This window comes from Triturus cristatus, chromosome 12 (assembly GCF_964204655.1).
Source record: "Triturus cristatus chromosome 12, aTriCri1.1, whole genome shotgun sequence".
Lineage (NCBI taxonomy): Eukaryota > Metazoa > Chordata > Amphibia > Caudata > Salamandridae > Triturus > Triturus cristatus.
Genome location: NC_140595.1, coordinates 526,447,398 through 526,472,212, shown reverse-complemented (window position 1 = coordinate 526,472,212; position 24,815 = coordinate 526,447,398). Strand labels below are relative to the sequence as shown.

The 24,815-nt window shown below is 43.5% G+C and overlaps 1 protein-coding gene across 1 annotated transcript in view; it reads left to right on the top strand.

Annotated features, from left to right (window-relative positions):
• MBTPS1 (membrane bound transcription factor peptidase, site 1) overlaps window positions 1-24,815 on the top strand; it is a 362,069-nt gene that overhangs the window by 276,431 nt on the left and 60,823 nt on the right. Inside the window, exons 13-15 of the mRNA XM_085638544.1 lie at window positions 12,082-12,270; window positions 13,939-14,111; window positions 16,064-16,179. Coding sequence (XP_085494670.1) covers window positions 12,082-12,270; window positions 13,939-14,111; window positions 16,064-16,179 — 478 coding nt within the window. The remainder of the gene's footprint in view (window positions 1-12,081; window positions 12,271-13,938; window positions 14,112-16,063; window positions 16,180-24,815) is intronic.

The following is a 24,815-nucleotide window of genomic DNA, read 5'->3' as shown; positions in this document are numbered from 1 at the left end:
TACCATATTAATCTTTTCTGGATTCACATGCTGTGCATTACAGCTAACTTGTAGGTGGGTCTGGAATTGTCTCTTTTAGCCTTTTCTCTCTTTTGCCATCGTCGACCATTTGGTGGCATGTCCCACTTTGAATGACATCAGATGTACACCCCGGAAACCCAGAGAAATGTTTTTTTCTTCAGATTCTCTTTTCCACTGTGGGGTCAGCAAACACAGCAGAGACCTCCAGAGCCGAAGAAGGACGATAGTTTATTGAAAGAGCCAAGAAATGGTCAAATATTAAGTGTTTTTTGACCCAATTACCAAAGGACATCGAATGAGGAGCACCAAAGTAAAGAGGAGCACCGAAAGGTTTTGGTTTTCCAGAATGGCCACATGGGGTCTGAGAATGAGCAGGGCGAAGTTTGGGGGTTAATGGAACACACCCTATGCACAGGACGGCAGCCATGACGTGTATAGCCTTTGTTTCCTGAAGGATCACAATTTGGAAAGGTGTGCCAAGTTCCAGCAGAAGCCTCTTAAAGCTCGAGAGAAGCAGAGGTGGGCAAATTACACCATGTTGCAGTCCCAGCACAAGCGAGGATCATGCAAAGATCTGGGTTTTTCGAGAGACAAGGAAAGTCCAGAAGAAATTGACTTGATGAAAGGAAAAGGCTGTGAAATCCAAGAAATCATCGAGGCGCAGAAAGTTAATAACACCGAAAAGAATGCTGAAGGACGAAGACACGAAGGCCAGGTAAAATACCTAATGGACACCACAGCCTGAGCTTAAATCTTTGGAATTGAAGCACATAAAAAAACCAGGATAAACTCCGAAATCTTTGGCGATCCAAGAACAGAAGTTAAAGACCCCATGGCTTGGGACCAGAAAACACTATGGAAGGCAAGCCGTCAGAAACCGTCTCAACATCAAAAGGTGAATGGGAGCGCTGAAGGGAGAGAAATCACAGTGAAGGGGAGGTTTCAACACTGAACATTAAAACAGAGACTGTTGACAGTGACGCAGAGTCCCTTGGCCTTGATAGGAAGAAACAGTGCGTCACTGCTGAAATGGAAAGCCTGATAAGGAGGAACCGGGAGTTTGACTCCTTGAAATCATACAGACTGTTTGTAAAAGTGTCAGCGGAAATGTCCATTGTGCATGATCTTACTAAGCAGGAGCCTCCTACCATTCCAGAACCTCAAGTAGAGGAGGAATTCTTTTGAGTATGAAGAAGATGCTTACGATGGCCAAGTTGAACAGGAATCCTTCCAGGGAGGAAAAACTGCAGAAGAATGGATGGCTCTGTATGCATATGCACCTGAAGAGGTGGATTAACCCCTACCCATCCCGACCATCTCACCCTAATAAAAAAGGCAGCAGACACATGAGGTTCAACTCGAGGAAGAGCAGACCAAATTAAGTTTTCTTCTGGAAACGCTCCTGCCTGTTAAGAGGAACCAATTTTACCTATGCTGTCCAGAGTCCTGGATCAGTGATAGATTTTCAGGGAGGCGGCAGCAGCATAGACAGTAACACCATGAGTAGAAAAGAAATACAGACCCACATTAGGTAAAGGCAATGTGGCCGCAGGTTGTATGATGTTCGCAACAGCACACAAGAGAGCCAGCACACCAACCACCACGGCTCTCTTCCTGAGAAAGAGAGCAAGCGAGGGACATGGTGGGGCGCAAGACAGATGAGCAGCAGCACAATGTCATATTACAAATTAAGCGCACTATTAAATCACCATAACCATCCTCAGAGGGATGAAATTGAAGATCTCATTCAACTTCTGCTGGTGGAATACAAGAAGGGGAAGACAGTAATTCAGGAAGGTAAGAACATTGTCAACACCTGCCCAGAGTCCTCATTTGATGCAGTAGACACTGCCAGCAGTCAGCTGTGTGCTGCCACAACTCTGAGGAGACTCACCTTTCTAAGTGTCTTGGAGTTAAAGCAGGACGTGCAAGCCTGAGTGATAAATATCCTTTTCACCAGAGAAAGCCTGTAAGAAAAATTGGTTGACAAATCGTTGTACCGCATGGATAAGACTGGGATCATGCAAAGGCAATGAGGGTTTTGCAATTCAAACAATCTTTTCTGTCGGAAATTAACACCAGAAAAAGAATACCCAAAATTCAAAGGTGCAACTGACGGCATCACACATCTCCTTTACACTATCAAGTGGCCTATCTGGTGCATTATTACAGCAACAGTATGGATCCCCATCACAACACATCCTTCGGTGACCCAGAGGAATAGGAACCATGCCAACAGGGTTGGGGACCTTACAGCAAGTGACTTAACAGCAGATCCCGCCTTACAGAAAATACATGTAGTATATAAAATAAGAGGTTTCACCCTGGAATGGAAGAAAATCTCCACAAGTGGATATTGAACTAATCCAGCATTGTTGCTGCATATAACTAGTAAATAAACCCCCAGTAATCAAACCACGAGCATTCCAGCTTGAACCCAGCCATATGCAAATCAGTCTTGACCCTGTACCTCATGGGAACAGTCCAGCCCGAACTGCCAAGCCAGGTCCTTCCTGGACTGGAAACAAGCATCCTAGGACCGGTTTCAGGGTTTCACCCCTCTTCAGCCAGGATAGCTTGATTCCAGTGTCATGGAAAGCATGGGGATCACGAATGGTCATACCCGTCCCACTTGGGGTGTTAATGCAAAAACAACAGTTGATGGACAGAATGCAGAACAATGTCATACATTCACCCCAGTACAGATATCTGGGCCTAAATCCATCGTTTTTTTGCTCACCATGCCATTCCAGTTTGAACCCAGCCATTTGCAAATCAATCTTGACCCTGTACCTCATGGGAACAGTCGAGCCCGAACTGCCAAGCCAGGTCCTCCCTGGACTGGAAACAAGCATCCTGGGGTGGCATGGTGAGCAAAAGAACGATGGATTCAACCCAGATCTTTTGACTGTGGGAGAATGTTTGCATTGTTAGCATTCCGTCCATCATTTGTTTGCTGTAACACTTTTCGCCCTAAGTGGGATGGGTATGCCCAGACATGGGCCCCTTGCTCACTGTGCCACTGGATTCAAGCTAGCCTGGCTGAAGAAGGGTGACATACCCTGAAACCGGTCCCAGGATGCTTGTTTCCGGTTCAGGGAGGACCTGGCTTGGCAGTTCGGTCTGGACTGTTCCCATGAGGCACAGGGTCAAGACTGATTTGCATATGGCTGGGTCGAAACTAGGGTTGGCATGATGAGCAAAAGAACGATGGATTCAACCCAGATCTTTTGACTGGGGGAGAATGTTTGCATTGCCAGCATTCCGTCCATTATTTGTTTGCTGTAGAATAGCCCCACACCTTAAGGTGATGTATGAGGAGAGCTTTGAGAAGGGATGCCTTCCGCAAGACCAGAGGATAGCCACTCTGGTGGTGATTTACAAAGATGGAAAACCTAAATATAAATTCTCTTTGTGTCGACCTATATCACAGCTGAATGCAGAGGTCAAAATTCTGGCCAAATTACTGGCCACCAGACTGGCTACGGTAATTTCTGTTTTAGTCCATCCGGGCCAATCTGGCTTTATGCCGTGCAGAAACATATCATTAAACTTGCGATGATTGCATAGAGTGATGGGAAGGGTGGACACCATAAGAGAAGACGTGGTGGTGGTGTCCTTGGATGCCACCATGGCATTTGATACCATTGAATGGCCATATCTCTTTGCTGTCCTGGAGAAACTTGGATTTGGTCCGAAATGTATTGACTGTGTATGACTCGTATACGCTGACCCCCTCGCCCAGGAAGTTGTTAATAATAAAAAGTCAGTCATTTTCCAACACCACAGAGGGACACGACAGGGTTGTCCCTTGTCACAGCTATTATTTGTGTTAACATTAGAGCCCCTAGCCTACTGGATCCGGAAAGACCCTATAATTCGGGGACTGCGATGGGCAGAGGGTTGGGAAGACCTTATCTCCCTATACGCAGATGACATTCTGCTATACCTGGCCTCTCCATAGAGGTCCCTACATAGGGTTCTTAATATATTTACTAACTTTGGTACCTATTCCGGTTACAGCATCAACTGGTCAAAATCAATAATATTTGTATTGAATGGCAACCTCCCCAGGGACTGCAAAGTGGAGATAGACAAAGACGGCTTTAAATATCTAGGGCTGTTCATTACGAAAGATCCCAAACTCTATCATGCTTCCAACTTGCTACCGCCGCTGCAGCAGCTACGGCACGATGTGGAACACTGGAAGATGCTTCCGCTATCTCTTCTGGGTAGGGCGGCGCTCTTCAAGATTATGTTGTTGCCTCGTTTCTTGTACATCCTCCATAACTCACACAAAACTGTCCCCGCATCCTATTTTGCAACGGTGGAAAATGTGCAGAGAACGCTGCTGTGGGTCAATAGACGATCACTAATATCATTCCCAAAATTAGTAAAGGGCTGGTATGATGGATGAATTAGGCTGCCAAACATCAAAAAGTATTACTGGGCGGCGCAGTTAGTTGCCATTAACCATTGAGTATACCGACCTCCGAATGATCCAGGATATGCTATTAATAGGTGGCTCCTGCCTGGGAGTAATCATACATGAGTATTATATTCCAGGTGCAGAAAATGTGGTGCTGGTGTGGCATTTGGCACAGAGGAGTATGGGATGGGCTAAGACCATAACCCTGGCCACTCCGTTGTGGGATACGGAACAATTGGGCTCCCTCTGTAGAACGAAGGGTTTTAATAAATGGGATACCATTGGAATATCTCGGGTGGGGGGACCTGTGGAAAAAGGGAGAAGTGATTCACTTTGCGACACTACCAACGAGAGCATGAGATGGCGGAAACTGATAGATTCCGGTACTTGCAGGCATGACATGCCTTGAGGAATTTATTCCCTATGGAAGTAACCCCTGGATGGCTATATGCCACGTAAGGCAATTTTCCTAACTTATTTGAAATTGATAAACCACTCACCAGATCCCCTTATGCAACTCTGTGAAAAGTGGGAGAAGGACTTGGCGGAGCTAGAGGAGGAGGAGTGGCAGGAGGCATTGGCATTGCCAAAGGAGGTAGCAATATTCTCTAAATTGAAGTTAGTGCAACTGAAAATATTGCACAGAATATGTCACAGGGGCCGGCGTTGGTCAAGAGGGATATAGAGAAGACCATAACTGCAGAAGGCAATGTGGCCAGGAGGGTAAGTTCCTACATATTATATGGGAATGTCTGTACATTAGTAGGTACTGGAGTGCTGTCTGTTGTATGGGGGGGTCGGAGTACTGGGAGAGAGCCTAGCACCAGAGCCAAAACGCTGTTTGCTACACATATGGGAACTGAAAGATTTGGGCAGTAAGGAGTGAACATGGGTGTCTGTGGGTGAGATGGTCGCTAAGAGGAACATAGCAAGAAAATGGGGGGCACAGGATGTACAGACAGTGAAGGAATGGGAAAATGATATGGACTGGTGCATGTTCATGGAGAAAACAGTACATGTGTCCAGGGGGTGCCCGACTAAGTGGATGCAAATATATGGGGTAAATGGAATGCCTACAAGGGGGATATATGTGTACCGCCCAAATTACCGTCGCAAGCCTCCTCAGACGAACTGGACATTTGAGAACAATTTAACCAAGTGCAGAGATTACTTGACGAAACTGACCCATGTGTTCCGCATCAATGATTCACGTGAATTTACCTCTGCAATAATTGTGAAATCTGAACTGTTTGTTGAAATCAATAAAAAGAAATATTTTTTTTTAAAAAGTGAACACAATTTTACCCTATGCGCAAGGTAGGCCTTGCAGTACTTTTGCCACATTTTAGGAAGAGAGCACAAGAACTTTAGTACTGGTTAGGAGTGTTAAAGTGCACAGAGTCCTAAAGCCAAAAGAAAGGAATAAAGGAAAAAACAGGAGTGGTGAAGGCAAAATGTTTGGGGTGACCCTGCAGAGAGCCAGGTCCAACACTTTCCACGGGTATAAAGCACAGAGGCAGACAAGCTTAGCAGACAAACGCCTCACACAATTGGAATCTTAAGAACATCTGGTGGAGAAATATGTTCACAAGTGGTGTACAAATAGACCCATTAGTCATCATGTAGAACGTTAAAAGCCGAAGCTTTGCATCCAGGTATCTGCACAATGGGGTGATCGGGTATGTCTTATTGATAGACTGGTCAGGGACATTTGCCTCCTCCACCACAACTGTTGCTTTCACTTGTGATAAATAAACGGAAACAGGAAAAAATTGTGCTAATCTTGATAGTGTATCGATTGGCCAGGCAAACATGTTTTTTGCAACTTGGTGGAAATGGCACAGAACATATTCATGTGGCTACCAGTGCATCAGGCCCTGTTGGCATTACAGTGGGGTCAGGTTTACCACCCGGAACCAGTCATACTGAGTCTGGAAGCATGGTTTCTGAGGACCTAGAGTTTGGTCACATCCGTCTACCAGCATGGGCCAAGAAGGTAATTAAAAAAGCCAGAAGGCCAATCACATAGAAGTGCTATTCTGTGCAAAGGAGCAGAATAATACACTGGTGCAGCAGGAAAGGCCTTTGTTATGACTAGATACAGGACACTATAGAAGTCTAGTACCTTACATACCTACTAGATGAAAAACCTTCCTAAACCTCATGTAAGGTACATTTGTCAGCCAGAGTGATGTGTGCAAGGGTGCTAATTGGCAGCTGCAAGTTTAGCGCACCAGTAATCAGAATATTCCTGGAGGGAACTTTGAGAATAGCCCCTCAAGGATCTGGTCCAACACCTACATGGAACCTCAACCTATTGCTGACAAAAGTCATGAAGCTACCCTTTGAACCCTTGCATAACATGGTACTCTATTATCTGACTTTTCAACAGCCTTCCTTTTTACTCTCTTGTCTCTACGGAGAGTTGGTGAACTGCAGGCCTTTAGAACACTTGAAATTTACTTACAAATACAAAAGGACACAGTGGCAATGAGAACACACCTACAATGTATCCTTAAGGTGGTAAGTCAATTCCAAGTTAACCAGTTGCCTGCATTGATCCAGCAGTCTAAAAAAATAATCAGGGAGCGTCCTCCAAACACTGGATGTTAGAAGGGTTTTTATGTATTACTTACAGAAACCAAAACCAATTCTGATGGCAAACCAATTTTTCATCATTCACCCTGCCACTAATAGAACTATTTTGAGGTAGCTAGTCCAGGCAATTCAGGCTTATAACAAAACAACAAGAGTAAAATTAGGAAAAAAGCCAAGGGCACGCTCAACAAGGAACAAGGGAACAACACTGTTCTTCATTACTAATGTGTCTGTAAATGACATCTGTATATCCCCCCACATGGTCTTCAGTGCACACCTTCACAAAACGTTACTGTGTAGGTATTCAAGCTCATATGTATGCTCAGGTGGAACAAAGTGTCCTAAAACACCTATTTGCAAATATACACCCAGCTTAACCCATCCTCCCAAAAATACATTTTAGATGTTTCTTTTCAGAGTGGGCATTTACAACTATTTTCTTAGCAAAATGCACCCTTCCTTCCAAAAATGGTACGAGAATGCATTGTGCTATAAGAAAATACTGCAGCCAAACACCACCTGCGCCCTTACATACTCTGCACTGATTACTGCAGAGTATGTAAGGGTGCTGCCGCCGAGTGCAATGCAGTGGTTTCTAAATTTTGGATCCCACAGTATATAACTCTGCAGTGCATACCCCTTGACACCCTTACATCGTCTGCAGTGGTTACTGCAAAGTATGTAAGGGTGCTGAGGGGTCTGCACTGCAGTGAGCTCTAAACAGGGCAGGAAGAGGGAGCAGTCCCTCTGTGTTTTAAAAACCATTGCAGTGGTTTTTAAATACAGAGGAGCTGCTCCCTCTTCCTGTCCTGTTAAGAGCTCACTGCAGGGCATACCCCTTGGCGCCCTTAAACACTCCGCAGATTGCTGCGGAGTATGTATGTGTGCCCAGGGGGATGCAGTAGCACTGCAGCTGCTTGGTTCAAAACGGGGCCACAAGAGGGGAGCAGTCACTGCTGATTAAACCTTAATCTGCAGTGACTTTCAATCATAGAGGTACTGTTCCTACTTCTAGCCCTGTTTTAAAATCAACAACCTCTGCAAATTAATTCCTCTAGCAGAGCGGCGGAATTTATAGGTAATCCCACATTACAAGAGCAATGCGGAATTACAAAATTTCTCCGATTCCGCCTGCAGAATTAAAAATTCCGCCCAGGCCTAGTTTCTTGGGCGTACGACTGACATCATTCAAGTTTGGACAGGACAAACGGTCCCTGAGTTGATGACGCTGACAACAAATAAAAGAAGAGAGAGAAAGGACTGTGGAATATTGCACTTAATGTGAATCCAGAGCGTTCTTTACGCAACATAACTGCTCCTGCTGATAAGTAGCTATTTTGATTCTTCTAATTAACAAATGGTTAGTGTTGCAAGTACTAGTTTCAGGTTTTCTGGTCTAAGTGCAATTCATTAGATGGTTAATTTGTAGTGTTTGAAAATTGGTATACCTACGGGGCAATGAGTAAATGCTCATTTGTCATTTCCTCAGCCTCCTCCTAGGACCAAATGACTGTTGGGACTACAAAAACATTCCATCACTGATATTGAAATGTAGCTGTCGGAAAATAAGTCTGCCTAGAGTTTTGGGAAATAAACGTATCCTGTTACTTGTGTGTGGTTTCTTTATTTTATTGAGAAAAGAGTTGGCGAGTTGAAGCTGTGTTGCAATGTCTTTTTGTTGCAAGTGTTTTGTGGTGGTCACTGGTACCTATCGACTTGCTGAATTTCTAGAGGTACTTCATACTTAGTCTGCAAGAAATTGTCAGGGGTACCCTGATTCACTCGTATGAAGACTGCATTTTGGGTTATGACTTTCAGTGGTAGGAATGTTCTACTCTAGATTTGATGTCTAAAATTCTGCCAGTGATTTCTGGAAATGGGGGAGCAATAGGACTGAAACAGTGGCCTTGAGGTAAAGTCTGTAATAGCCATCATACGATATGGCAAGCAAGTTTAGAAGTGTATGAGGATCTCTTCATATCAGTGTGTTGTAGGGGTGGGTGAAATTTGCGTAGTCGCACTACGCAAAGCTCCGCAAAACGGTACAAAATCTCCGTGAGCACGCAAAAGTTCTGCGAAAATGCGGAATTGCTTGTTCTGCCCGTTTGCGGTGCTTTTTTCTTGTTCGCGAACGCTGTTTGCGTGCTCGGGGAGAAATATCTCGCAAACACGCATTGTAAAAGAGCGAACAAGCAAAAAGATCCGCAAAGTTGGCGATCGCAGAATTTTTGGCAATTCCGCGGAACGCGAAATTACCCAAATTCCGCGAGCGCAACGGAATTTACCGCCCAGGCATAGTGTGTTGTACATTTAAGAATCTCAATACTGTTTTATGGATAGAAGAGGGAGGAAGAGAGAGTAGGACACAAAGGTGATGGAGAGAAGCAAGGAGGAGGGATGAAAAGCAATAGGGGGAAGGGAATGGGGAATTGGAAGGGTGCAGGAAAATTACCGGTGAGAGAGAACGAGAATAGGAGAGCTAGCTCTTTGTCGTAAATTAAAGAGTAAATGTTTATTATATAATCTAAAGCAATGCATTTTGGATGTTTTTACTGCCAGCAACAAACAGCAGTGTATGTATTTAGTTATTGCACTTTTGTATATTGTGCCAACATACTGCCTTGTGAGCACTTTGGAACACTGTGGGGCAGATTTATGAGCCCCTTGCGCCACTTTTGCGTCCCTTTTAACATGGGAAAAGTGACGCAAAAGTGGCGCAAGGGACTCATAAATCTGCCCCTGTGTGTATAGTAAAATAAAGCTGAGCACAGGTAAATTTGGAAGGTTAACAACTGATTTTAAGGTTAGTGTGGCATGATTGCTGGAGATGCAACTGCCCAGATACCAGTTTGTGCACGTTTTTTGGACTAGAGAAAATGTGTGGGCTTGTTTTAGAGAAGTAGTTGAAAGAATTAATTTGTTAAACATGTTAAACACTCTTGACATTTGTTTATCAATTTATCAGTCCATTACTTTCTTCAGCGATAGCACAGCCTCCTATGCATGACAAAACTCAAAAAGGGTGAATTTTCACTAGCCTAGTCATTGCAAAAAAAAAGTAATATTAAAAAAAATGGAACTCTACCTATAAGCTGAGAATATAAACTTGGATTACTGATATGTTGCAACTAAACCTCATAGAGCGAACCAAGTTCAAAAGTGAGATGATTCCAAAACTTTTCAACGCATTGGGGTGATTTCCTGGATCTCTGGCTGGAAGTACCTTTTTGTGTAGCTGTTTTTACACATTCTTGGACAAAAAGTGTGTGTGTGTATATACAGCGGCACAGAACTCCTGTGATGCCTTCCTCTGTGAGCTTCACCCTTATATTATTGTTTTAATTTTTCACATTTTTTGAAAATAACATTTGTTTGAAGTGCAAAATGCGCAAACAAATTCATCTCCCAAGCCGACGCGTTTCGGCTTCCGCCTTTCACTGGGCCTAAAATTACACCACGTGAGAATGAGCAATCCTTTTTAACTATCCGTTTGCACTTTCCATGTCCAGTTGAGCACTAGAACGTAAACTCCTCTCCCATTGTGACTCATGTTCCCGTCTATGACACACACTACCATTTAATATTTTTAATTTATCAGTAACTTATTTCAAACTTAACTATTTCACCAATCTGTTACATGTCTAGATGTAATCATTATAGTGACATTTTTACTCATTATGACCTCCATTCTAATTCAACTCCCACATTGGTTATTTAACACTGGTGCCATAGTGTGAAAACTTTCAGTGTATGTTCTCCTTTTTCCTATCCTTACAAATGACTTGTGCTTAACTACTCCTAGTTATTCACTTCTTCTAAGCATTCTGTTCTCCTTTTCCTCAACATCCTTTCAGTGCATTGCACATAATATGCAGAAAGGAGCACATATTAAAGTGCTAGTGCTTGCAATAGGTACAAAAATACTCATTCAATTCATTCGCTAATAAAATATGATATTGCGCTATTCTCTATAATGTGACGTGCTACAGTACCCATTTCTATTTGCTAGAATACTAGATGACTCACTAATATCCATTTAGAATATTAATCATTGGAATACTTCTCTTTTTTAATACAATACTATTGTAAAGTGACTCATGCCAAGGTGTTCATGTATAACTCGATCTCTCGTTCTTATTGTGCTAAGTGATTATTCTAAATAAAAGTTTCCATGTTTTCAATTAATTTTCTTTGCCTATCGATCTATTGCACATAACCTGATGTAAAAATCCTCAAAGTGTTAATGCCTACACGTGACGTAATTGTTTCAGTAAGGCGCTAGTGCATACACTGGTCATTAAACAATCCAAACTACAATCACTTCAAAGGACCAAATTGAGAGTCCAACACAAAATTACTTATAGGGGATTTCATCTTTAAACATGGGCATTGTCTAAATTTTATACCCTATGCCTCAAAACAGGGTGTTGACCAAGATTCTAACCTCCACTTTTTATGTATGGATTCTCGTTGCATGATGGGGTTCGTTAAATGACAAGAGGGAGAATGATCTCTATAGGGATTTCTTCTGATAACTAAAGATGTACAGGAAGCTCTGCATCTGTGTTGTGGCCCATCGGGATCTCTGTGCCCTTCGAGATAATCAAATTTGATTCCTCCCTTCTCAATTCCCTCTCCCTATTCCCACCTCTTCCATTGGTATATGTTTAATCCCAAAGTAACCAAGTCCTTTCAAGGAGTGATTGTGTTCACTTTCAAAGTGGTTGGCCATTGGGAAACTTATATCTCCATTTCTAATGGTTCGCATGTGTTGCTATATATATATATATATATATATATCATTCTTCTCTGAGAGAAAAACTTAAATCAATTCATATACATTTTAGATGTATCTTTTCATAATACTGTTTTGTACCTAGAGTAGACTATTGTTAAAATTTTAAGTTTAATTTAGACCTATTGACCTGCTTGTTGTATATTGGATTATGTCATTTTAATAAACTTTGATATTAAAAAAAGAAATGATCTTCATCTCAGACTACATTTTTTCTTTTTTTTCCTCTCTGGTTTAGCCTGACTGGCAACCCTATCTGCCCCAGAATGGAGACAACATTGAGGTGGCATTCTCCTACTCCCCAGTGCTGTGGCCTTGGTCGGGCTATCTGGCCATTTCCATCTCAGTAGCCAAGAAGGCGGCGATGTGGGAAGGTATTGCTCAGGGTCATGTCATGATCACTGTAGCCTCTCCAGAGGAAGGTGAAGTAAGTTCAAATTGTAAAAGTGCCCATGTCTATTTTTGGTCTTTCTTAGGAATGATTCTTAATTTAGTTCTGAAAACCATTGACAGCCCACCAAGGTAGAGTTGGAGCATTGATCAGCATCCCTTGTGAACTGAGCCAGCAGCCAGATTCCTACCTACAGTGATGAGTAAACCTTCTGAGAACAATGTCATTAGGTAGCAAAATTGGAACATTCAACAGACTTGGAAGACTACACGAGACAACGTGTTTGAATTTATAACAATGATTATGCTACCTAAAGTCACAGCAAATTGTCACTCATGCCCTATTTTAGGAGCAGGAGGCTGTCTGCTGTCACAATTGGCTTTGGTCTGCTATAGTATAATGGTGCTACTTCTCCGTCTTTGGGACCACTTTCTACTTTGTGGCCGTTGTTTTGTAGGTGGCTCATAATCACTTCACCTTGTTGTTAGCGGTGCAATCTAGAGAAGAAGTTGGGCCTTTTTTTCTTTTTCTGTTTTATATTTTAGTTTCACTTTTATGAGCAATGATCTGGGCTAGTGGATAACCGAGTAAGGGACAGGCTGAAATTTTATGGTATAAAGTCACAGTTAAATTCCTTAGAAGCTATAGTGAATCCATGGTAATATAATGCTCATGCACTCTCAAGTCGGTATATTTTTAATCGTACTCTCCTTTGTCTATGCTCCGTGCACTAATATTTACCAGATGTACAGTTTGTAATTGCCTGTTACCCCAAGTTTTTTTGTTAGATGATACATGTAAAGCGTGCGGCTGACATTTTTAACAGCTTGCAAACTCTCCCAAGTTCCGACAGGAAAAGGATCAGAGATGCAAATTTTCCTGTTTAGGTACCTCACTTATGTAGTTCCTCATGGTTTTTCTACAATTTCAGCAACATTTATTTATTTTCTTAAGAAACTAAAAACTAAACTGTTTTAGACATTCAATTCTTGATTGTACTGTTCTATACTAACTCGTCTATTAAGTACATCTGTACAAACGGTATCTAACAGCCTTTTCTTCTCTACTAAATATTTTCCTTAAAAACGTCATCATAAGCTGGATTAAGCTTTTTTAACTCCTACTTAATCCAAAATGTTCCTGTGGTTAATGGTACGTTACACTCATGTGCAGTGCTATTTGTTCAGTACACTTTGTGCTACTCTCACTTCATCAGGAGCCATGAAGTTAGATTTCTGATATGAACATTTTGCAAAAAAATGTTGTCCGTACTGAGGAGTCTACCTGGCCTTAGAACATAGATCCATGCTTAAGAATGGACAAAGCATTATGATTCAGTGTACCAATCACGCTCCAATAATGTAACAGTGGAGTACAGACTCTTTAATGAGAAACATTTATATTATTTCCTGCTGTGAGCATAGTTCTTCGTTGCCAGTAAATCTTTGCTATTGATGCACTTTAGAAGAACCTTTATAATGTAATTTATTTATTTCTTTAGCGTCAAGGAAGGCTGTTTAATAAATGAGTGTAAAAAAGTTGCTGTTCTGGTAATCTTGCTTTTTGACCTTGTGGTTTAGTTTGAGTTGATGTAGTATGTTATGAATCTGGGGACCTAGTGTCCCTGCTCAAAACGCGTTTGACCTGGTTATTAGCAAATGGATCATGTTGACTATCATTAATGGGTTATTTTTTCACTTTCAGTCTAAAAACGGTGCTGAGCAGTTCTCAACCGTGAAGCTCCCTGTCAAAGTAAAGATCATTCCTACGCCTCCTCGAAGCAAGAGAGTCCTCTGGGATCAATACCATAATCTCCGCTACCCACCAGGCTACTTCCCCAGGGACAACCTCAGGATGAAGAATGACCCTTTGGACTGGTTAGTGTTTAAAATGTGTCTTGCTTTAGAATCTAGAACAGATTGTGCTAATGTAGGGATTGCTTTTAGTTCCACAACTTTAACAGAATATATTTGTGTTTTGTGCTTATGAAGCACTACGCCGTCTTGAAGACCTTGTGACACTATAGAAATGGCTTCGTCTAAATCGACCAGCTAATCTTGCACATAATGATTAGTAAGTGTCTAGCCAGGATTTTCTGAGTTTCCTCTAACTTGAACAGATTGATGTCTTTACAAATAGGACTCTTACCCAAATTCCACAGCATTGCATTAAACAACAAGAAACTCTGTTCCCAGTGTGAGTTTGTTTAACCTCATGAACACACCTCAGCATGTGACTGGTGCAAGATAAACAGTTTGGTAGCAGCATCCAGGTACAGTTATAGAGCCATTTATGGACTAAGTCTGTTAAACTTGGTCTGATCAAGCATGGAAAGTCATTCTAGTGAGGCCCACACAAATGTGATGTGAGCCTGTCTTGTTAGTTCTTGTCAGCTTGCCAGGCACATTTGGGATGAACTACTGTCTATACTGTGAGCTTTCAGTCTGCTTGAGTGAATTGTGTTGCAATAGCCCACTCTAGATAATATGAAAGTGCAGGCAATCCTCACTTTATACTAGATTAAAAAAAAGTATAAAACCATTTTCATGACACACCTATCGCTAATCAGATCTCATATTTCATGTTAAGACTGGAGTCACTGTTGACTTTTACATGATTTATGAAATTCACTGGACTAGGGGGAAGGTGGGTCGACAAGCTTGCGTAGCCAAACTTGGTGCTGCCATATCTTGGTGTGTGATGATTGCAGCAGGGTATTGACTTTCTTGCTGTATAACTTAAGATGGTTGTGTCACAACCAGATATCAGTAGTTACTACGCAGTTTTGTAGGATGTCAATATGAGCTAGATATTTGCTGCCATGAAAACAATTTGTGAAGCTATCTGCTTATATAAAAGTGTAAACTAATAACTCAGTGAAACGGCCCCAACGAAAAACATACAACATAAACAACATAACTAACAACAGGTTTTAGCCCTCCAGAGAGTCAAATTATTAGTGGGTGGAGATAGTTTCCTCTTCTTACAACCATGCCAGCGAGAGGTGTACCCCACCTACTGAGAGACTTAGCCTTGTTAATAGAATCTTGTGGTCTGCAGTAATTCATGCAGCGGAAGGATCAAAGAACACCAAAGAATTGAAGACGTGAATGAAATTCACTGAATCAGTCTGTAAAATGGTTATCTAACTTTACTGTGTTGAAAATTACCTTTTAGTTGAAGGGTATTTACCTGTGTCTTCAAATAGGCTTGAGTACATTCCCTAGGGTACATACCTTTGAATTGTTGACCCAGCTTTGGAGTGTGGACACTAACGGGAGATTGAAATGAAGATGGGATCAATTGTGCAAAGTTGGGCAATTGTGCAAAGTGAGGTGCTTGCTTCCAAATCATGATACATTGGTATCCAGCTTGAGTTGTACAACACGGTATATGCAGTTGTTTGATCAGTGCCAATCTCTTTCTTTGCTTCTACTTTCAGTCATTAACCATAATGCTTGAAAGTTTTTCTTTTTCACATTTTTGATAGCCAATCTAGTTTCAAAATCATGGGAAATTGCTTTTCCATTGTAGGACTGTTCCATATTCAACAGTATCTTAATGTAGCTGTTTAGCTATGTCTACTTTTGTTGCATAAAATATCTAATACCAGGTCAATCCTGACTTGAATTTCTCTATGGAGATACGTAGTTGGGTATTTTGTAGAGGTGTGTGGCGGAATGCACAAACTTAACTTGCTAATGTATTTTAAATGTAATATGTTGCTGTGAAGTTGTTGAGGGTTCTGTCCATCTTTACCATTGGGCCTGTGGTAAATGGAGAGAAACTTTTACACCCTAGTGACTGGGTATTGTTTTCTTTTCATTAGGAATGGAGACCACATCCACACCAACTTCCGTGACATGTACCAGCACTTGAGAAGCATGGGCTATTTTGTTGAGGTCCTAGGCTCCCCCATTACATGTTTTGATGCTAGTCAGTATGGTAAGCTATCCGACTCAATATGACGTGACGTTTTATAGTTCTGTTTAATGTCTTTGTTCTAAACAGCTGAGTACTAAACAAAGACTGTGTAGGTGAACATAGGCAACAGGGACAGGACATCCCATCAGGACACAACTGCGTCCAATACAATCTTATAGAGTGCATTAGAATAAGGTGTTCTTCAATTATATATTTTAAACTTTCACTGACATCTAGTATACTTTGTGTATGATACTTATGTCCAGCAAAAATAATATTTTGCCAAAGCCTTAAGAAAATGTGTTTGCCTATCAGAGTGATTTATCATGTAAAGTCCATATTCTAAGAGATCAAACATTATGATTTGGATCCAGGATCATGCATTTTTCTCTGTATCGAACTTTGCACTATAGTGCAACCTTTTAGTAACAAAGTCTCTACGTGCCCTGTGCAAGCGTTTCGTTTAATAGATGCTTACAATTGCAGTTTGCTTGCCTTGTGAATCTCCCCAGGTTCGAGGCTGGAACTGGAAATCTTTGCTGCAATAGCCCGGCATGCTAGTAAGTCATGCCATCGCCTTCAGTTGCTACTTATTTCACATCTGGATGTGACAACACATAGCTGCATATAAAGGAGCCACCCCTTTGTACTGATGTCATAACTCTGTATTCAAACTGGTGTTAAGCAACTTCGGTTCTTGGCACCTTTTGACAACCTATTCAACAAATTTGAAATATTCGAACAGTGTGCAAAGACATGTCTCTTTCTAAGATGACTGGTTTTAAACCATGCTGCACCTGCCTGACGCAGATTTTGGTTATAGACCTGTATGAAGTCTTCCATTGATATATCGACACAAAGCATTGTTCAAAGCTTTGCAACACACTCGCTGGTGCATCCTAAGGCATTCTTTGAGCAGGACGCTAAACTCTATCATCGAAAACCAGAAACACAGCTGCTCCTGATCCATATTACAAGGCCGTTCCCTGACCAGCACCTGTCATCCATCTTCAGGTAAATCCAAGGTGAATTCAGATTGATAAGTCGAAGATGAATTACAAAAGTCCAAATGTGGTTTATCATCCTCTGACAGTAGGGACTTCGAAGGGTCAAATTCAATGCCTGATTTGGATTTGAATCTGGTCCAGGAATTGCTGCACCCAGAGCTCTACCAACCATTATCGACTCCACAGCAGGATGCAGTTTTCAAGTAGACCATGCTGCAAATAGTGAAGATGATTACGGACCCTTCTGTTGCGCCTATGACCCCAGGGAGACTCCAGTTGGACTTCTGCTGGTGGGTCCCTACCAGTGCAAACTGACCCATTTACACTTGAGTTTCCGGTGCCAGCTGCGCTTGACCATGCTACTGGGTGCCCCAGTGGTGTTCCCTTGGTGATGCGATCAGTGGCGCAGACACCGGCTCCTGTTATGACTTTGTTTTTGGCTCCGGAGCTTTGGTCTTCCAACGGAGGTGGTAGACGTTTTTGTGGCTGCTTGCATACTGTACGGAAATGCCTCTTTTTGTATGGTGACCCCCAAGTTTTTGGAGTGATGCTGCTGGTTTTTTGACTGTGAGAGTGCACTGAGGCTTAGTACTCACCAGACCTTGGTGTCTGTGCCCTTACCCATAAACTTGTATGTGGAAAAGCCTTTTATCCAATTGTCTAAGCTAATTTAACTGCAAGTCCCTAGTAAATAGTACCCATGGCATGTACGTTAGAAGATCCCTGCAGGGATTGCAGCACTGGTTGCACCACCCTGGTTGCCATTTGCAGGCTGGAAGAGCTGCCATGTAAAGTAATGGTAAAGGCAGACTCATTCCCCTCCCCGGTATCAATGTAAGTCACCCCTGTGGCAGGCCTATCGAGTTCTAAGGCAGGGTGCAACTGTTGAAAGCTGCCACTTTATGTGATATGCAACTAAGTGGACATATTGTGTATAGAGTCTAGTGATTCCCCTATAAGTGAACTGGGCTCAATGTAAACCCAAAGTGCTGTATGTGGGGTAGTGTGGTCGAGCAGCCTTAGGCCTAACACAGAGGAGTGTTAGACATTTGTCATACACACACTGACTAATAAATTACACACAACTCAAAAAGGAGATCCACGTTAATTTGATAAAAAATAAGCTTCTTTCAAGATTTATTTTAAGACCAAGATGTACTTTAAAAGGTAAGTACGTTTTTCAGGAAAAATACTTTTCACTTTAAAAAGTTGACCGTGCAATTTTTCAGTTCAGCCATTCTAACCTATTGCAGGAAAACAAGAATGTGTTTTTGCAGGTAAGTATATGACTTACAAATCCAGTCTTCGGGGTTTCAAGTAAACAGTAGGCAAGGTTCAAATCAGTGCTAAGACTGCACCACCAACGGCACAGGGGCGGCCGAGTGCAGAGGTCAAATTCAGGGTCGGGCGCCCAATGTTAATCCATGGAGACTGGGGGTGATTGAAGTTGTGCTGCTCACAGGTGATTAAAGCTGTGTCAGGGGGGGGGTCAATCTCCTGGAGTTAAAGTAAGAACAGGGGGAGCCAAAAGGCAGCACCAAAGTTACACACAGCGGCACGGGGGGACCGTGCAAAGTGCCAACACTGCGTTGGGCACCCAATCCAACTTATTGGGGGGAGGTTGGTTTTGAAGAAAGGCTGCAGGCTCAGGTCAGGAGGCTGGATGAAGAGCACCCACAGCTGGCCATGTAAGTTCGGATGCTAGGGGACGTAGGGACACCGTTGGTCAAGCTCCCCAAGGCACAGGGGCTTAGGTGCAGGGGTGTCCTTTGGCGTCGCATTAAGGGGGAGTCTTTGGATTAAGGCTGCAGGTGTCGAGGTGGAGTCCAGTAGGGGTCAGCCCAAGGTGGGCTCTGGCTCAAAATCGCTGGGGAACCTTTGCATGACCAGTGAGCAACTGGGACTCGAGCCGTGGACATTGGGTGCAGAGGTGGGCTGGTGGCTATTTTGAAGTTCCTCAGGGTAGAGTTTCTTTTTCTGTAGAGTTGGTTTCTTCTGGATAGGTCCACTGTCCACGGAAGATTTAGAATCTTTGTTGAAGGCATGCAGTCCTCCCAGGGTTTTAGAGGTCGCTGGGTCTGCAGGACGATTCGACTTCTGTGGCTAAGATGAAAGGCAGCAGTCAGGCTGGCAGGGCTAAGGAGCATTGTCCCACTGGGAAACGTCCCCTGGTTGCACTGGCAGACTCCCAAGGAGAGTTTGATCAAGTATTAGTCACAATGGTGATGAGGTTTAATGTTGTATTTAATTGTGATTCAACATAAGGAAGTTGTAAGCACATTGAAGTTCCTTCAGAATATCACATCGTCATGAAGATTAGATGAATCTAAATTCTTCTAGACCCCAATGCATTTTGGGTGAACCCTTCATCAGGGAAATTACATCTGTAAATAATGAAGCGGAAATCACAAAGGTAAGTAAAGTATTCTGAGGCATGAATTGGGGCATATGTTAAAACTGTGGGGGTGAGTGAAATCAATATATCGAAAAAAGTCCAGGTGATCAGGTGAATTGCATGCGTGGAAAAATGTAACCCCGATAAGAATAACTAAGAGTAGAACGTGAGTAGATAGTGAAAAAGTCTTCTCAATGGATTGACACCGAAAAAGTGATCGGAAAATGCCGTGGTTGAAAACCATGAACTCTAACAAATATCCCCAGTGACTCCTGAGAGTGAAAGCGGCTGGAGACATATACCGAAGATTGTGTGACAGTAATCGATGCAAAGTAGTGAACGTAACAAATGGATTACTTCGGGGTGAAACGCGAGACACCAGACGCCAAGATAATCCCACAAGTGCACAAACTTAGCGCCACGATCAGAAGGGTCGTGCGGCGGGTGTCAAGGATACGATGAAAGGTTCCTGCGGAAAAAGATTGCCGAAGTGAAGCACTGGAAATAGACAACCGACCGGAAGTGCCCAACATCGAAAACAGGTTACAAACGTGTGAAAGCCTCTTAGTACCCCCCAAAAGAGAGAAAAAATTAAAATAAATGAAAATGAATGACCTACAGTGCCGTGGGTACAACCAAATGAAATAAGGTGACAAAAAAATAAAAATAGAAAATTGTACCGATCGAGTATAAACAGGTGCCATCTTGAAATGGTTACCCAGGGGCCATTAGGAAACATAGAAAAGGAAGATAATCGAAGAGGTAGACTCAGAGGAAACTCGTCCCAGTGGGGGCCATGATAGAAGAGGAAAAAGGAGTGAAAACAGGACCAATAAATTAATGTAGGAGTTTAGCAGGGCTGGCACAGTGTCAGTCGCTAGTCCTTCTTCTTTCCTGCTCGGGTGACCTACCTATAACTTAGGCAATGCTGCTGTGACATGGCAAACGGGCATGTGGCTTTTGTCTTTACCAAGGCATGCTGGCTGCAGTGGCAGTTTGCATGGCTGTAGAGAGGGGTCCCTAGGGAGACCATCTTCAGTCCCAATGCCCTAGATACCAGGGGTACAATCTAGTAGAGACTTGCAGGGGGACTGAAGTTGCCAATCGTGGTACAGTTTTACGGAGGGAGCTATGGCACAGGGGACCTGGTTGGCTGGGACCCTAGTGCACTTTCAATTGAAACCACATAATTTTCGCAGCAAAAAGTGGAGGGGCAACCATGTCAAAAGAGACACTTTTCTCACAATTTCCATTGCGCAGCAGATGTAATTTTACATGTGCTGTGCCAACTCTGGAACAGTGCAACCAAAGTGGGCCATCTAAAGTATCAAACAACTTGTTAAATTAAGCCCCACTTGATTCTCAGGTCAAAATTAAATTGTTGCCTTTAGTCACCTTTGCCGATACTGGTTGCACATGGGGTCCTGTCTCCGAGACCGTTTTCTATCCTCCTGTGGAGATGTGCTAATGACTCCCAGGAATGGATTCAAAAGGGGCCTTTCAAGGGCCAATAGATAACATTTGGGAGAGGGGCGGCTTCATTGTTCAGGCAGACAAGCTGGCACTAGGTTCAGCAAACTTGTTGCCATACTGGTTTTCCAGAGGTGGGTAGCCCCCTTGGTAGGCACACGTCTGGGTTGGGCTAGGGAAACTCCAAATGCCGGGAGAGGCGTCCTGCCATATTGGAAGTGGACAGAATGGTGCATCCTGGGATGCCCAGGATCCACACTTTGCAAGAAGTGGTCATTCGGTGGGCGGGAACCTGGTATCTCATTGGCTACCAACCCCATCCTGCCCTTAGGGCATTTTCTGAGGATAAGTAGGGCACCCCTAGTACCCTGAACTCCAATCGCGACTGAACGAAGGACTGCCCTGCTGCACCGTGAAACCGGCAAAGAGAGGCTGCACTGGCATGGATTACACCTGCTGAACCTGGTGGCTAGCAAAGGAGTGACACTGGGTCCTGCACGAGAAAACTTAGTCTCCAGAGCCCAGCCAAAGCCAAGATAATCCAAGGGTCAGTGAGCAGACCTCCTTATCACAGCACAGGGATAAAATATATGAGAAGCCTGCTGGGGCAAGTTGGTCACCCTGAATTTTCAACCCGCCACCATGCAGCACCAGGGACCGGAACCAGGGCCCGACACACTGAGTTGCAACCGAGTGTTCGAGGCATGTGAGCTGTAGATCACATGCTTTGCATACTCCTGCCATCTAGTGTTTGGTCCGGATGTTTGCAAGTTGTTTTTGTTGGAAGAAGTCTTTCCAGTCACGAGGTAGGCGACTCCTCCTTTCGGTGATAGTGCGCATGGGCATCGACTCAATTGTTAGATTGTTTTTTTCGGCCATCGGGTATTGACGGGTATTGCTGCACTCTGCTTCGGAATCGATCCTCGGGTTCCCCCTCGGTGCGTACTCTCTCTGCCTCAACGGTATTGTTTTCAAACGAGTTTTCTCTTCCCACGGTTCGATTTGAATTTCAAGAATCTTCGACATTTCGGCTGGAAGATCTGCGGGCTGCCTTCCGGCCCATCCACATCCGTTCGGCTCTTCACTGTTTGAACGGACTCTATTTAATCCACTGGATTCAAGATAGCCTGGCTGATGAAGAGTGATGCCCTAAACCCAGTACTAGGATGCTTGTTTCTGGACCAGGGAGGACCTGGCTTGGCAGTTCAGGCTGGACTGTTCCCACAAAGAACTGGGTCAACACTGATTTGCATATAGCTGGGTCCAAACTGGAGTGGTGTGGTGAGCAAAAGAATAATGGATTTAACCCAGATCCTTGTGACTGGGGGTGAATGTTTGCATTGTCCAGCATTCCTTGTACTCTCTTTAATTAGTTACTGGTTGACACCCTTTTTCCTTCTTTTTGACCAGGAAAATATTGCTTTGAAACCTGTTCAGGTATAATGTGGTTGAAAGTATTGCTCCTTTGGTCTTTATTTAATTTCCCCTTTGATCTTTATTTAATTTATTGAATTCACCTCTAGGTCGAAGACTCAGATCTTCCTCTGAGAAAGAAAGTGAATGGATCCTCTCATTAGTCATGAAGTTCAGAAGAGCTCTATTTGCCAACTTTTGCTTATTTGTAGCACCCATGTACCCAGTAACCTCCCTCCTTTTGAGCAAGAACCTTCATAGCCTACCCCGCCGCCTCCCCCACACACTTTGGTTCGAATGAAAGGATACTCCTTACTAGAGGTTCCTCCTGGGGTCTTGGATGCACCAAAGAAGATTCCTCTGCTGTCAGGAGCTCTGCTGGCACCTGTCTCTGGAAAGAAGCCTCTTAACTTTCTTTGATCTTACCATTATAATGACCTTCTATTGTGAAACATTGGGGAGGCTGGGGTGAAAGGGCGGCTGGTAAAGCCCCCTCATTGCCAGTTTCAATGACCTCTTCACACACATCCAGGATTTTTGTCAGAGGGCCCACGATATATAGGAGTTTGTTCTGGTATCCTCTCCAGGAGCGGTTGTTGGGCCCCTTCTTGGGATACTTCATAAATTTGCTGACAAATGTGGGTATTTTCCTGTTGGTTTTGAAAGTTCGTGGAACTTAACCTTCCAGGCATGTTCTTGGGCAGACTCCTCCCAGTTATGGTAACTGGTGGAAGCTTCATGTTTATATGATATATCAAAAAGAGATATGATCTACTGCTCACATGCCTCGAACAGAGATATATTGTTTAAAGAGTCTAGGGGTTCCCTTATGAGTGGACAGGGGGCTTGCTATGGCAATCACAAGGTGCTCTCCCAGGGGGTAGTGTGGTCAAGCAGTCTTAGGCCTAACACAGAGGAGCGCAAGACATCTGAAAATGCACACAATGGTCGATAAATGAGACCCACAACTCAAGAAGCAGATCCACACTAATTTATAAAAAATAGCAAGTATCTTTATAAATGTTTAGGCAACAGAAGAAAATCGTTCAGGTAAGAACGTTTTTAAATATGAATTATTTTTAGTTAAAAAAGACGACAGTGCAATTTCTGGAACCTGCAATGTTATCCTATGGGAGGAAAAGTCAATGCGGCATTCAGGTATAGTACGGTGACTTATGGGACCCCCTCTCCATGACTGGAGGTCTTGGTTCTTTATTGAAGGCAGGCAGTCCTGCCAGGTTTTGGAGGCATAACCGCTGCAAAACGAGACGTCTTTGACACAGTTTCGATAGGGAACAGCAGACAGGCCAGCAGGACTTGGTCCAAGTCAGTTGATCTCATTAGTCTTCTGCTTCTGCGTCTCTTCAGCGTCCTTGTTCTTAGGTCATCAGGATCTGCTCTTAAAGTGCCAGGGGGCTCCCCCAAATACTGAATTTAGATGCGTCACTACGCTCCCTATATGACCACTTCCTGTGGGAAGAGGGTATAACCTAGTCCCAGAATTCCTGAGTATGCCATCACAAAGATGGCTACTTCTGAAAAGACATGTCCACCTCAGTTTAGTCCACATTAGGGGTGGTACTAGCCTATGAGTGGCACGCCTACCTGACTAGCTAATTTTCCCACCTGGCCAGGTACCAAAGGGGCTCTGCTTCCTCTACTGTGAGGGGAGCCAGATCTGCTTTTTTTTTTTTTTTTTTTTTAAAGATGACCGCTCTTTGAGGCTTGCCGGCCTAGGAAGGATAACCAGCAGGTCATCCTGTGGGAGGGGGTGTGCACCCTCTTCCTGGACAGGCTTTTCTTCTGGGTCTCCTGAGGGCAGAAGGCCCTCACCATTGGAGGTCAGAATAGTGTCTTGGGGGATGCAGGCTGTCAGAGACCAGTCAGCAACCACATCAGAGCCTGGTAGGGTTTCAGGAGGCCCCCTAAGGTACCCTCTGTGTGCATGTATTGGTAAACCCACACTGATTCCAGTGTTGGATTTATCAGTACGAAATGTTTGATAACAAACATCTCTATCTTCAGTGAAGCCATCATGTAGCTGTGAAACTCATTTTCACCAGTGTCCAGTACATAGTTTCAACTGGCTTCCCTGGTCACTGGCAGTGAAAGAACTGTCCAGCACTTACAAATATCTAGTGTTTGGGAACATGGCACACAGGGATGTGCGACATGTCGTGTATTCACTTTTGTTTGCACCAAAACACGCAGCCTGCAGTGGCAGTCTTGCATGTGTTTTGTGAGGAATCTCTTAGGGTGGCACAATTCATGCTTCAGCCCTCAGGGACCCTCTTTTGTACCTCTGGCCCTAGGTAGCAGGGGCACCATTTACTAGGGACTTGCAGAGTGCGCTAAAGGTATTGCAAATTGGG